Here is a 13946-nt window from a genome sequence, read left to right as displayed (position 1 = left end):
TGTATGCGTATTTGCATGCATGTATCTACATTTCCATGTTTCTAGCTATCTGTTTATTTATCTATCCATCCTTCCATTTTGGGACTTTCCGGAAGAACCCAGAAGGGTAGAGAGCTGTATGTGACATCTAACACTGCTCTTCCACAAAGCACCCTTCTGAAGCAAAGCCACACGTTTCTGGTGATGACCCCACAAGTGGATGAGCCAATATTATATTAAATATCATCACCACCTCCTGCCCTCAGGCGAATCTTGAAAGTGGACTACAAAGAGCACAGCCTCTCTCCTCAGCAAACACATGTTCAGGGGAAGGGGCAACGAGTGAAACTGTGGGCGAGAGCAACGTCACTTCTGTATCTTTCCCTAGGTCATTTAAGGGCAACACCTTTTTACGACTTCGATCATTCTATTTCACTTACTGCGTTTGACCTTTTTATCCACTTGGTTTCTTGCTTTAAAAGCAACGAATCTGAGGAATTTAAGAAACATATAAAGGGAATTAAATTACAGGTAGGGAATCATAATGAAAACACAGGTGTCTCACAGGTGCATTCACATTGTGATGGTTTAGTATCATTGTTAATTGCATCTCGGTTTCAAACTATCAATATCCTATTGCGTGGCTTCAGCACATTTAAATTAGCTCACAAGTTTGTATCAAGTTCTAAAGCAGATCACAAAATCACATCAAAGAATGACTTTTCTCATATTCCACGACAATCTGAATTTTAAACTTGTAGTTTATCATTTTTTATTTAGATAAAGTGATTATGTATGCAAATAAATATCAACCTAAGCCGAGAAACAGATATAAAAGCACAGCCAGCTATTGACCCTATTTTCTTAGGGTTGTCCTAGTAAATAAAGTATTGATCTTTCCAGTTTAGGACTTCAGGACAATCCCACTCCCCACTCCTCAGTAAAACGGATTCACTGGCCTGGGCTTGTTCTCAGAAAATAGCAATCCACATCACAAAACATAAAATGGCATCTCAGCCAATTTTGTCTTTTTTTTTTTTTTTTCTATGAGACTAGGTTCACATGTCTTCATGGAGACCCAAACCAACCATCTCATACAAGAACAATTTGAAATAACCCAGCCTCAAATGAGTCCTCTCTCATCATTATTTTAATAAGCACTATGCTGCCCAGTGTTTACCCAGAGCGATTTTTCTGGACACAGGATGGGTAGCTTTTCATCAACTCTGAGCAACTTTTTTCTCACATCGTAACGTTGCTTTGTTTCTTTTATTTTTGTTTTTGTTTCTTCTGCCCTGACTTGTTTTTATTTTGGTTTTGGTCAATACATGTGACTTACAAGGCAGCAGGTGACTAGGAGCATGCTAAAGTGAGAAGCTCCTCTATCTCACTGTTCATTAGCAAAAGCAGGGCAAGACTACAGTGACCCACAGGGAAGCCTGACTTCCTGCAGCCACAAGAAACCCAGCGGTTTGTGCATTATCACCAAATACAGGTTTAATTGGTAACTTAGTAAGCTACAAATATTTACATAAGTTTATCAAGTTCCATCTGGAAAAAATTCTGGAAACAAAAAAATACACATCATGAGATATTAGAAAATTGGCAAGATACAAGACTATTTTTAAAGGGAAATCCAAGAAAAAAACTGAAAAGCCCAATTTAGCAAAACTTGAGATATTTGCTGTAAGCCAAGGTGCCTGGTCGTCTCCAGTCAAAGTACAGCATGACCGTCAATGAAAGGCACCCCTCAGAGAAGGTGTACCTCCCCAAGTCCATTCAGGCACACACAGGAGCCAATGAAAGGCACCCCTCAGAGAGAAGGTGTACCTCCCCAAGTCCACACAGGAGCGCACATTTTCTTAATTTCTACAATCAGTGTTAGTATTGTTTACATTTGAGAATTTTTAATGATGATCAAAAAGGGTATGAAGACAGACTTGGCGACACTTCTACAAGTACAGCTGTTAAGATTTTTCACAGAAGCCGACTTCCTGCCATAGTTCCCACCATGCTCCTGAAGGTCACTTAGGTTTTAAGGACTAATTTTCCTGTTTAGTGCATTTCCCAAGAAAACCCACGTTAGGAGAATGTTCATGATTTACTACTTTAAATGCCAAATTAATCTTAACTAGATACATTTCAATAAAGCTATGGGGACTATGTTTTAAATAACAATTGCCCTACCCTATTGGAAAATAGTAATTATTATTCAGTTCAGTTTCCGTCGTGTGTCAGCTAGAGTGCGGGTTCGTTATCTAGGAGCCATCACACTTAAGCAGCTACAGACATTTAAAAAAAAGCACCCAAATAATTAAGTGATATTAACTTACTTTTAATAAGAGTCGAGGTGGGAAGGGGGCATGAAAGCTCTTCCCCTTAGTTTTGGTAAATTTTCCTAAATTTAAGAATGGTTTCCTGCTGGAGTCAGCAGAATGGTTTAAATACATAATGTGCTTTTTTAGGCAATGAAGTAGCAATATGGCGAACAGTTTTAGGTCTTCCGGGAAGACTGTGTAGCATCCTACCCACTTGATTCTCCCCAAAGACAATGAGAATCTCTTTTTAGAAACTGGTGTAGGCTATACCCTGACATCTTTAATCATTAGAGTCACATTCCATTGAATGCAAATTGAAAAGAGATCACGAAATTTCCAGGAGTGATTGTTACTATACTTTGTATATTAAGTGTGGCCAAAAGATAATTTCCTACCAGGTCCCTCCTCTCTTTCCATTCCTGTAGAAGAATGGTAGATTATTTAGTAGTAAACTCCACACACTAACTGTAAGCCAAAAAAAAAAAAAAACTTTATAAGAAAAACAAACAAACCAGGAGAGTTTGGAGCAAAGAAAACACAACAGCTTTTAACACATGATGCGATCACACATCAACTTTCTAAATCATTTAAACTCAGAGTGGTACTTATGAGAGGCCGACGTAATTATCGTTCACTATAAACTCAAGCATTCATTAGTTTTTACACATTTCACCAAACTTTAGAGATGAGAAGTTTTTAAACTTGCGGTTTCTAGAAATTTAAATTTCATGCCTGATAAAAAGTAGATTTGTTTGTCACCAACAGCCATATCTCACCCAGAAGACCACATTTTGAATTTGTTGCCATGTATTTCCTTAAACTTACAGCCAATCAAGTATTTGAGAATTCAAATCCAGTTCTTATCAGAGAGAGCACTGCCCTTGTATATGTGCACATGCACTGTTATGAAATAAACAGTATACATTATGAAATCCGCATTTTGTTTATGAAATGTCTTCACTATTTTCCCCAATACAGAATTAAATGCTTTATTGTCAAGCTTGATTTATCAAAATCTGTAAAGGTTAATTTAAGTTTATGTACTCCTCAGCTTTGCCTACAAAAAAAACCCTCAGGGTATGTCTTGATGTCAAACAAGAGATTTTCAAAATAAATCATAAACGGAGACAAACACGGCGTAGACACGAGACAAAGTTTCTTGTCGTGGAAGACAACATGCAGACACAAAATGCAGACGTTGACCTTTGGGGTGTGACTACTCCTCTCTACAACTAGCAGCACGCGTTCCTAGAGCTCAGAGTGATTAGCAGAAGCTTCACACAGATCTGGAAAAAAAAATTACATAGCATCATTATCATTTTAGGCATCAGCCTATTAAGTCATTTACATTATGCGACACCTACGTTCTGGTGGAAGCATATTTTTAAAACTTTTATTATGGAAATGTTCCCAAAATTTTATTATAGAAATTACCCAAAAGCAGAAAGAAGGTGTAGTCTATTACCCTGCACCCCAAACCCAACTTCAACAAAGATCAACACTGCTGTTCTTGTCTCAGAGTCCCGTCTTTTTGGCTGGAGTATTTTAAAGCAAGGCCAAAGTACTGTGTCATTCCACCCATGGCTCCACGCAGATATTCCACAGCTTGTAAGGGGCACAGCACATCTGGCGTTTAATCCAAGGACCACAGAAGCAACTGGATACTTTGATAATACCACCTTTCCAGTTGGAAGCAATTAATACCAACTCTATTGAAAAAGGCTATGGATTACTTTAGCTACAAGAATTTTTAAAATACGCTAGCCTTTGAAATAATTATTTTACACATCAGAAATTTTACATTCCCATTAGCGTTGAGAAGTCTGTATAAAAAGGCAACAATCTTTCACTTTAAATGTAGACACTTGATCTCATAAACGTTTCTAGACACTTGATCTCATATTCATACACTGCATCAAAATCGTCATATGGCAAAGTCATCAGAGATGATGCTGTTGAGTGTTAAGGTTTCATACTCGCGCAGAAGTGACACATACAGAATGTATTTATGTATTTATTTGTGCCTTCACATAGCCTGCTTAACAAGTACTTCCGTGAGTATTAGAAGACCCATTCGCTTATTAGCTGCAGTGCTATGCTTCATATCTCAAGTGGCGTATAGCTGTGCTTTTCATCACGAGCCTATATCATATTAAGATTTTAATCATTCTGACTCCAAGACATCAAAATGACATTCTGGAGAAGTCTGGGCTATATGCCCCAAGATATTCCACCAGGAACATCTAATGAATTTGCCTTTATTTTTTGCCTAGGACAAAAAGAGACTATTTGAGGAATAACTCCCTATTACTCTGTCTCACACTCCAACAACAGAGTACATTTGATGACTTTTATTCTACCCAGTAAACAAACCGCATTGGCAGCCACAGATTCCTTTGTAATCCTACAACCTTTCATTGAGATTTTTTTCACTCATTAAGAAAATGACACATAATAAAAATCTCAGTGATATATTTCATCTGAACACAATCATCTTAAATCTGACATAGACATTTTCTCCACCCTTCCCCATTTACTTTTGCATGGGTGAATGTTGGAACTTTAATATTTTGAAGGGTCTGTGAATGTGTCCTTACTTGCCAACATATCATTATTATAAATAAAGTGAAATAATCTACACTAAGAAGAAAAAAAGTGAAACTCCTACATAAACAAGGTGCATATAAAGTGTAGAAAGGAACTAAACTTTCAATAAAACCTCTAATTCTACCAATGTCTATTTTCTAAATGTTTATGTTCCTAAAAGTAATGTGTGAATATTTTAACGGCTTAGTGTGTTGCACGTAGTATACACTCAGTAAATGGTGATTCCTTAACGTGCAGTTTCGTACCATACAACACACATGCACACACACTCACACACGCACGCACACACACACACACACAGTCACATCTTTAAGACACTGTTTAAACTCTGGAGAGTCTATCACAGCAAAGCCACTGTGCAAGATCACAGGTAAAGTATCACCTTCACAAAGCAGAGTTTGAATGTCATATTCTGGCTCTAAACTGGCTGTGCTTGTATTTTAGATCAGGTACCAAGGCATCTGGGGTTTTCTACGATATGGACGTCTCACCCTTCAGTTGCCTGAAACCATCCCAATGTGTTAAGACACATGAATTCTCTGTTGCTTTCAGTAACTGAACAGTTTTTATCATTGATGTGTTGTTGGAACTTTTTCTCGCAGAAATTGTTAAGTTTGAAGAAACTCTTCCTTGTTATGTGGTCTTAACTCACTTCAACAGTAGGGCTTTTTGAGTGGGTAGAAGTCCTGTCTCTTTCTAGGATTAATTTATTCTCGGTCTTTAACTTATCAGTGGTTTAGAACATCCATAAATAAGTTTCGTGAAGAAACGTTACATGAAAGGACTCACCCCACTTCACTATCTAGTGGCTGAACAGAGGCTTGCACCTGTGATGATCTTTCCTACGTTTTACTTCCAATACTGCTGTGAACAGTGTAAGGACATAATCAGTGTTTTAAAAATCAAATGCCAAGTAAGAATTATCTAATCAGGTTTCATTTTATACTTTCAAAATTGCACCTATCTTAGGTTTATTCTTTCAGCTTGCATTTTCTCAAGGTGTTAGTTTTTATTCCAATTATATATATGCAGAAGGAATTCAGAGGAGTCGTTAAGATTATTGAAATTAAGTCAGATTGACAAACTTGGGAGCAGTCTTTCCCCAGGATCTGATTATTGCTGGAACTAGCTGCTGGGACGCTCCCTGGTCCTCCTGGAACATACGAGAGAGGCCCCCGTAGCAGTGGATCTGCGTTTGTCATAGACAATAATGACAAGACTGCATCCTTTATGAGGAAAAAATAGGAAAATCAGTATTTCAGGTATTGTTCATCAGGCTTTTCCTTATGCCTGAATGCACACATACATCCCTGAATTGTTTGAAAGACCTTAAAAACATTTTCTGTGGGAAGTTGTGGCTATGGACATCACATATTTCTATAGTATATATCTAACATCAAAGAAAAATACCCCAAATGCCTGAATAATCCTGACTATGTGGTCTCACTGTACTCCTCTGCAAGCTTCATTAAAACTGGATTTTAAACAGAAAACAACCCAATTATCTACTCAGGGTTAAAAAAAAAAAAAAGAAAACAAAAACAAAAAACAATTTCACCTGTTCTGTTAATGGGCATTTGTGTGCTCCTTGTTTATCACCTTTGATGACATGAATATTGATCTACAAATGTGCAGTAGCTGTTATTTTAAGAACTTTGAGGCTACATTTGATATAATGGAGGTAGGTGTATTATACTTTATTGTAAACGACTGCTGAATCTAATTGTCTCAACCTCCACATTGTTTAAAAGTACCCCACTGGCTTCAAATCACTGTCTTCACATCTACTCATTCATTTCCCCAAAGATATCCAAAAAGAATGCACAATGTTTCATCCATTGTGTCCAAGTTAGGGAACTAGGAGATGTACATACAGCCAGAGTGGAGAGGCAGTGACCACAGCTTTCAACTTTGTATATTCTAAATAAAATTCTGCTCATTTTTCCAGCTTTTGAGTGTGTGTATATGCTTAAGAATTAAGTATTATTTTCCACCCTCTGAGCCAGAAAAAAAATTTTAAGAAGTAGATACAGGAATAGAACCTGAAAAAAAAAAATACCCCAGCATTCCCCCCGCCCCACAAAACAAAGAAACAAAAACTTCAGGAAGTTCTTATAAAACAAAAATCCCACTTTCTACTGGTGTAGCAGAGACTCTAGTCATGAAGTGAGAGTCTCTTTCCCTGGTCCAGGATGGAAAAATCATCTCTCTCAAAGTTTTTAAAAAGAAAGTGCTTTGGAGTCTTCTAATTCTGAATAAGAATTTTCTCCTTAACAACTGGAAATCAAGAATGTGTGAATTCCCTTAACAGGCAGAGGAAAGAAAGTACAAAAAGGAAGCCCTCACAGCCCCGTGGTTTCTGTTTATCTGTTTTCGCTCACATGCTGTCGTTTCTGATTCAGCGGAGACGGGGGATCCTGTGTCAGAGCCGCGGGTCGCAGCGAGGCAGCCAGGCTCGGTCTGCAGACAAGAGGCTGCAAGGCTGAGTGAGAGAGAGAGGGTGGGCACATGTTACATCAGACACAGTACCTGATTTTTCTCTGCACAGCTTGTCAGCCAGATAGTGTGCCTCGTGGGCGATAAGCGAGAATATTTCATCTTCGTACTCTTCCATTATAGTTTCACACTGTGGAAACATAATAACAGCATATGTGGATAGACGCACACTGCCGGGGATCCTTGTTAGGAAGGACTTTGCAGCCATGTATTAGCTAAACACAGGAAATTATGGAAGCAAGGTGGTCCGTTTCTATTAGCCCTTTTGGTTTAATACATCACTGCATTGGATTAACCCTCTTCCCGGAATGTTAATTGCATCATTTTCCTGGGACTTAAGTCAATGATGAGTTGTGCTGGAAGATGTGGGAGGCGAAGGAAGGAACATCACTCTGCGTGTTTCACTTCCTTCAATTGGAAGGGAAGTCTTAGGAAGAAACGGGCCTCCTATTTAAGGCGATGAAAGGTCTTACGGGTTTTAAATTAAAAAAAAAAAAAAAAAAAAAAAGTAAAAGACCACAGCTCCTCGAAACGGTTAAACCAGTTTCCTTCAGATTTAACATAATAATCCATTTTGTGCCTTGAAAGTGTGAAAACAGTCAAGGCTTCTCAGCAATCAAAACAAACGCATCTTCAATTTCACTGTGGAGAACACACTTGACAGTTACTTCGGGAAGTGTCTTTTCAGACTATTTAGAGATCCATCCAAAATTTCACTTCACTTAAAAAAACCCTGACATTTCAGAGAAGAGGGCACTCCCATATGCCCCTGCATTTGAAAATCGTAAATTCTAACTGGAGTATGTTTCTTTGTTAAAGAACTACCAGGTTATACTTTTAGGAGCTGTGAAGTTACCCAGTGGTGTTCACTAGAGACTTGCAAATCATTTTGTGCGTTCATTAAGCAAGACTCTAAAAATCTTTAATGGCATTTAAAAAGATTTAAATTCGACTCAATGTGCCTATTTAAAACCTGTGAAATACAACCATACTTATTCACTGTCATTCTTATTCTGTGGCACTTTTAACCCTGATTACTGCCTTTACTTTCTAATTAAAATAAAAGCTTTGAAAGTCAGCTAAAGCCTTCATTTCAAGGTTTCAGCATGCCTGATATTTTGGACAGTGTGTGAACTTAATACATTTTAAAACAGGATTGCCCACCACTTTGATTCAACAGCATTGGCTAAAGTGAAATATATTGCAGTGTATTTTGCCAACACATTCTAGCAAGCCAGAGACTAGCTTTCATGAAAAATAAATATTATACTGGAAAGAAATTTGGCATCAAGCCAACCATCATACCTAAGCCTTTGTTTAACTTAGTTTGGGCTAGAATTCTTGAATTAACTCAGTATGCAATTCTCTCTCCTCTGTGAAGGCTTAGGAAAAAAAGAGATGGCTGCATCACTCTCTATCATTCGGCTGCAAACATTAGAAAGCCCCATTCGTTTTAATTTGGGTTTTAACCTAGAAACCACAGCCCCTGACTCCTTACGTGGAAACCCGGGAGAGCCCTTCCTCGTCACCAGCACCGACTGAGACCACTCCCCAGTCCCTACATGAGCAAAATGGTTTAAGCAAAACATTGTGCAAAACTGTGTCTACAAGTCCCCGGGATTTGTGAACAGCACCTCCCATAAAATACCACTTTTAAACGTGTCCACTGATCACCACAAAATGCTACAACCCCTTAGGTGTCTCAAAAGGCAAGTTCCTAAATGCATGCTGAGCACTTGCTCAGCAAGACAACAAAGTCAGCAGATGACATTTTAATGTGCATTTTGATGCTCCACGTCTTGACACTCAACCACAACAAGAGCAGTGAAAAACCAAAAAGTTCCAAAAACACGCTTCTGGGTCATAGGATTCATCTGCAAGGAAGGAAGCTTACCGCAAATTTCAAAGGTCTGTAAGCATCAGAATAAAAATGGAATTTTTTAAATTCTTGGTATATTTTGTCTCCTTTCCGAGGAGCAAATCTCTTGAACGTTCTCTCCTTCGTCACAGGGTCTTCCTCGAGCTTGTAGTCGTTCATTCGCTCACAGACTTTCTCCAAAAGGTCCGTTAGGAACGCCTCCGACTGGGCTAGGGGGATCTAAGAAGAAAGGCAAGGCGAGGAAAGTTGTCTTAATGTTAGTGTTAACTGCAAAGACCTGCGGGCGAGTCCACCAGGAAACGCCGCACTCTCGGCGAATGCAAACGTGGGCCGCTTCCCCAGCACAGGCACGGCCACGGCACCTTAGGCTGTGATCACCATGTAACAACAGCGACCTGGTTTGCCTCATGTACGGGGTCAGCGTCAATTCTAGTGTTTACCAAGTGCGTGTCTTTCAAAGTGGACAGAAAGAAAAAAACGTACATTTCAACTAGAAACTATACCTCTACATAGAATCATGTTTAGAGTCAGTGAGCATGGAGCAAAAAGCATGACGCACAGAAAATGGCTGTTATTATCCAACTACTTGTCAGAGAGAGAGAGGAGAGAGAGAGAGAGAGAGAGAGAGAGAGAGAGAGAGAGAGAGAGAGGAGAGAGAGAGAGAGAGGAGAGAAGAAGGAGGAGGAGGAGGAGGAGGGGAGAGAGAGAGAGATAGAGAGAGAGAGAGAGGGAGAGAGAGAGGGAGAGAGAGAGGGGGAGAGGGAGAGAGAGCGCGCGCGCTCAGCTGGCTTCAGACCCCCTTAGTGGGGAGAAGTTGGGGAGGCCCAAAGTCCGGCCCTCCCCGGCGCGCCCTCGGCGGCGCGTCCCCCGCGCTGCCTCGGCGCGCTGCCCCGGGCTGGGGTGGACGCGGGGCTGGAGAGGAAGGGGCTCACGGACGGGCTCCCCTTCTCCCGGGTTGGCGGGCGGGCTCCTCGGCTGCTTTCTTTGGGAACAGCTGGTGCACGTCCCCGCGCGCCCCTCTCCCTCCGGAATCCGGCGAGGATTCAGCGGGACCCCGCGGCCACCACCTCCGCCCCGGGCGCGGGTCAAAGAGCACCCCTCGCCCTTGGTAACGGAGACAAAACCTCCGGGGCCGTCTAGACGGGTCAAGGTGCAGGATGCGGCGTCCCCGCGGCTCCTTCCGGAAGGGGGCGTGGAGCCGCCAAGGGCGCCGGACCGCGCCGAGCCCGCGGCTTTTGCGGGCTCTCTCCCTCTCCACCCTCCGCTGATCAAAGCAGGAAGTTTGCATGACAACCGCAGTGAAAGGGCCTGCATCACAAATGAACTCGGTTTCTGCGGTGTTGATATCTCCAGTCTCCATTGTCCCCTTTCAGGCGCAGTGTGAACCCTTCCGGTGCCAGCGACCGCGCGGCATTCACAGGCGCGCTCGGGGCGCACAAAGGGTCTCCGCGCTTCACCGCCATCTGGCCACAAATCTTCTCCGCGGCGCGGCGCGTCCCCTTGAAAGCGCGGGCGGAGGGTGCGCCTGTGCTCTCTAGGCCCAGGTTCCATTACAAACCACCCCGCGTCGCCACCGCCGCCCCCCGCGTGCGTACGGAAGCCACTTTGTAAAAACATTGTCAAAGAAACTTGGGAAGAGGACGCGTCAGGGAAACTCCGCCGCCGATTAACTCTCAGCTGCGCCTCCCCCGAGCCCAGGTAACCTCCCTCCTTCTCCCCCACACTCCACTCCACCGGAGCTGGATTCGGGGCGGCTCGCGAGGCCCAGGCACTCGAGGGGGAGTTAAATCGCTTATGGACCGTTTCACACAATACACCACCACATGTATCGAATCACTCAAATACCACGTTTTTAAAACTCATGAATGTTTTAATCTCTAAAAACGTCTACAGTCGAAAACCGCAGCCTAAACGGCTCCAAGTGCGTATTTCAAACACAGGGTGCCTTCTACTCAGGCTTTAATTATGCCGTTCATTAACGCTCATTAATTAAGTTGTAAAACAGGCACACAATACATAGATTAACAAACAAAACTGAAAACCTGTTTTATTAATTTACAGAAACGAAGACTTAAACACTGGAAAAACTATAAAATGTAGAGGAATATTTTAAAATGTAATTTGATCAAGACAGATCATTAACAGAAAGATTATAGAGGTTTTCTTTTTTCTGTGATGCATGTATTTTCAGTATTACTTCTTAGCTGATACATACACAGTATGTTCATAGTCGTTTCTGGATGTCAACAGAGCAGCATTTTACTTGAAAGTAAAGAGTAAGCTCTTTCATTTAAAAATATCTAACTGTAATCAAGAAATTCATTCTCTCCTTCCCTTCCTCCTTCCTCCCCCTTTCCCTCCCGAAAAGTAAACATACTTGATACTTGGGGGGATGGGGACAGAGCCAGGAGGAACCAGGCAAGATCTGATCGCTGGGGCTTTCAGAACCGTAGGTTTTCCATTAGGACACCAAACTCCATCCTAATACACCAGCTAATTCATATTGAGTACAGGCCACGCTGAAAACTAGTTTTACAATTCATAGAACACTGTGAACTGTTGGCAAAAATTGCTGAGTAAGTTTTGAGCAAAATTACGATGTTTGTGTGTGGAAGGCCTTCCCCAGCTTACTTCTGGGGGCCATTTGACTGATTTCCTAGGTTGCACTTTTTGGAAACAGCCCCCGTGTTAAAACTTCCCACCTACCAGTGGGTTGTTTTTCTGTTGAAAGTGTAATTTGACATTTTGAATACACCGCTGTTTTACCTCTTTTAACACAAATCTGTTGTGGCAAGGTACAAATGCGTGAATTTCTCTAATTTTGTCAGTCGATGAAGGCTGTCTGGCTTTCTGATGCTAGCCCTTTAGAGCAAGCATTCTTTAAAAGTAGAAAATGTTTGCTGGCAGCTAGCTCAGAGACACTGCCCTACGATATTCATTAAAAACAGGAAAGGGAAAACAGCCAGTGTGAGATGAGTGGAGTTCATCTTTGCAGAAGATTATGAAAAACTTTGATTCCAAAATCGCAAAGCATCAAATTTTTTGAGAAAATATTTAAGAAAAAGATGCTTATTCATTACAGCTCTTTGCACATTTATTCAAATGTACACGATTAGAGTTTAAAATGATTCTAAGTAGCTGAACTACATTCAGTACCTTTAAAGACTGTTTAGAGTAACTGAGGCTTTTTTTTTTCCCTCCAAGTGTTTTGATTATAAGAGGGCAATAAGTATTGGGACAAGTGGAATAAAACGAAGTCTTTCAATCCTGTGAAGATTCTGAATAGTACTTGTCAATAAAGCATCTCCTATTGTAATCTTAGGGAGCCTTCCCTCTGCCCTGCAAGGACTGTCTCGGAGATACTAACCTCATTAAAATATGAATGAGAAGGCCTGTGTATCCAGAGAAAACCCACGCACTGGCACAGTTTTCTTATCTGCCATTGCTTTTACACATGGACTTGTTTGGTACACGTTCTAAGTAGAAAAATGCTCCATGATCGTTTCACTGCTGTCTTAGAGTACCCCAAGCACTCCAAGTACACCCTAACTTTTCCCAGTTTTTAAACCCATCTGTAACTCTTAGTTATGCTTCCTAAATGTGGTGCCCATTTCTCTGCCTTTAGGTTTCTTGGGACCTTGTGCTTGTTATGTGAGCAATGGAATGGGGGTGGTGGGATTCCCATATCCCTGCTTTAGAATGGAAAAAAGTAGTTGAAAGTTCTGACTTTGGCTTCTCTAGAAAACTGGAACTAGGGAGTTTATTACAGAGCACTGTGATAACGCTTTAATAACGGCCCATTACAGCATGCCTCCATGTGTGTTCATTACTGTGTCTCTGTTAATCTTGTAGTAAATGTCTTGCTTGATAGACGTCACAATCAGCAGGGATACAATTATGTTACAGTGGAAACTGTTGTTGTGGTATATCTGTCTCTGCCATTACAGTCTGACAACCTCCAATAAATTTCACTCATCTTTATCGTTATTTTGGAGTGTCCTTCAGATATGAAACCTGCACGTAACCTGTTTAGTGACTGATAATTAATTTCACATTGTAGCAAAGATTTTCTTTCTAGAGGTTTAGTTAATGTAAAATGTTAATTGCATTGTAGCAATATTGCATCTGGTTTAATCACTAACTTTTCATCCATAAAAATTGAAATCACTGCTGATATTAGTTAAAAGTCAATATTTAGAAGTGAAAATTCAAAGCTCCTTTGCTCTAGGCTACAACGGGGCAAGCATGAATTCGGAAACTCTTGTAAGCTGATGAGATACATAATTAGCTTTTATGTTAATTGACTGCTATGAGTTTGTTGTATGACACTTCTTCATATAATATGCAAATAGCATTGACTGCTTAGTTTTATTAGACAATATAATTAGAAATCTAAAGGCGCTCATTTAGATGAGGTATAATAAAGGCTGATCAATTTCCAGTGTTCTGTATATCAGGAAAAATGAATTGCATCTGGACTTAATAAGAGATGTTTTAGCTAGACACTATTTAGGGAGCCAAAACCAAATATAACAGAATTAATAGGAGTGCTTCCAGCCGCCATAAATTCTATATTTAAACAGGTGAATTTGTAGTGTTCATAAGATAAGACCTTGGGGGGAAAACACAGAGGTTTCAGTACAATTTGCTACAAATAATAGTGTACT

At 40.7% G+C, this 13946-nt stretch overlaps 1 protein-coding gene across 9 annotated transcripts in view; it reads right to left on the bottom strand.

Annotated features, from left to right (window-relative positions):
• Positions 1-726: 726 nt before the first annotated feature.
• The window catches only part of CNPY1 (canopy FGF signaling regulator 1), a 130154-nt gene continuing 116934 nt past the window's right edge, over positions 727-13946 (bottom strand). For 2 of the 9 annotated variants that reach the window (XM_035254283.3, XM_035254284.3), the window contains exons 3-5: positions 9295-9498; positions 7434-7530; positions 727-3583 (exon numbers count right to left, since the gene is read on the bottom strand). In XM_035254283.3, the coding sequence (XP_035110174.1) occupies positions 3546-3583; positions 7434-7530; positions 9295-9498 (339 nt within the window). In that variant the 3' untranslated portion in view covers positions 727-3545. The other 7 variants (XM_035254289.3, XM_078343373.1, XM_009002772.6 and 4 more) reach the window with 6 other exon arrangements.

The sequence above is a fragment of the Callithrix jacchus genome, chromosome 11, assembly GCF_049354715.1.
Source record: "Callithrix jacchus isolate 240 chromosome 11, calJac240_pri, whole genome shotgun sequence".
NCBI classification, from domain to species: domain Eukaryota; kingdom Metazoa; phylum Chordata; class Mammalia; order Primates; family Cebidae; genus Callithrix; species Callithrix jacchus.
Note: the sequence above shows the minus strand (reverse complement) of the source record. Positions and strands in the feature narration are given on the sequence as shown.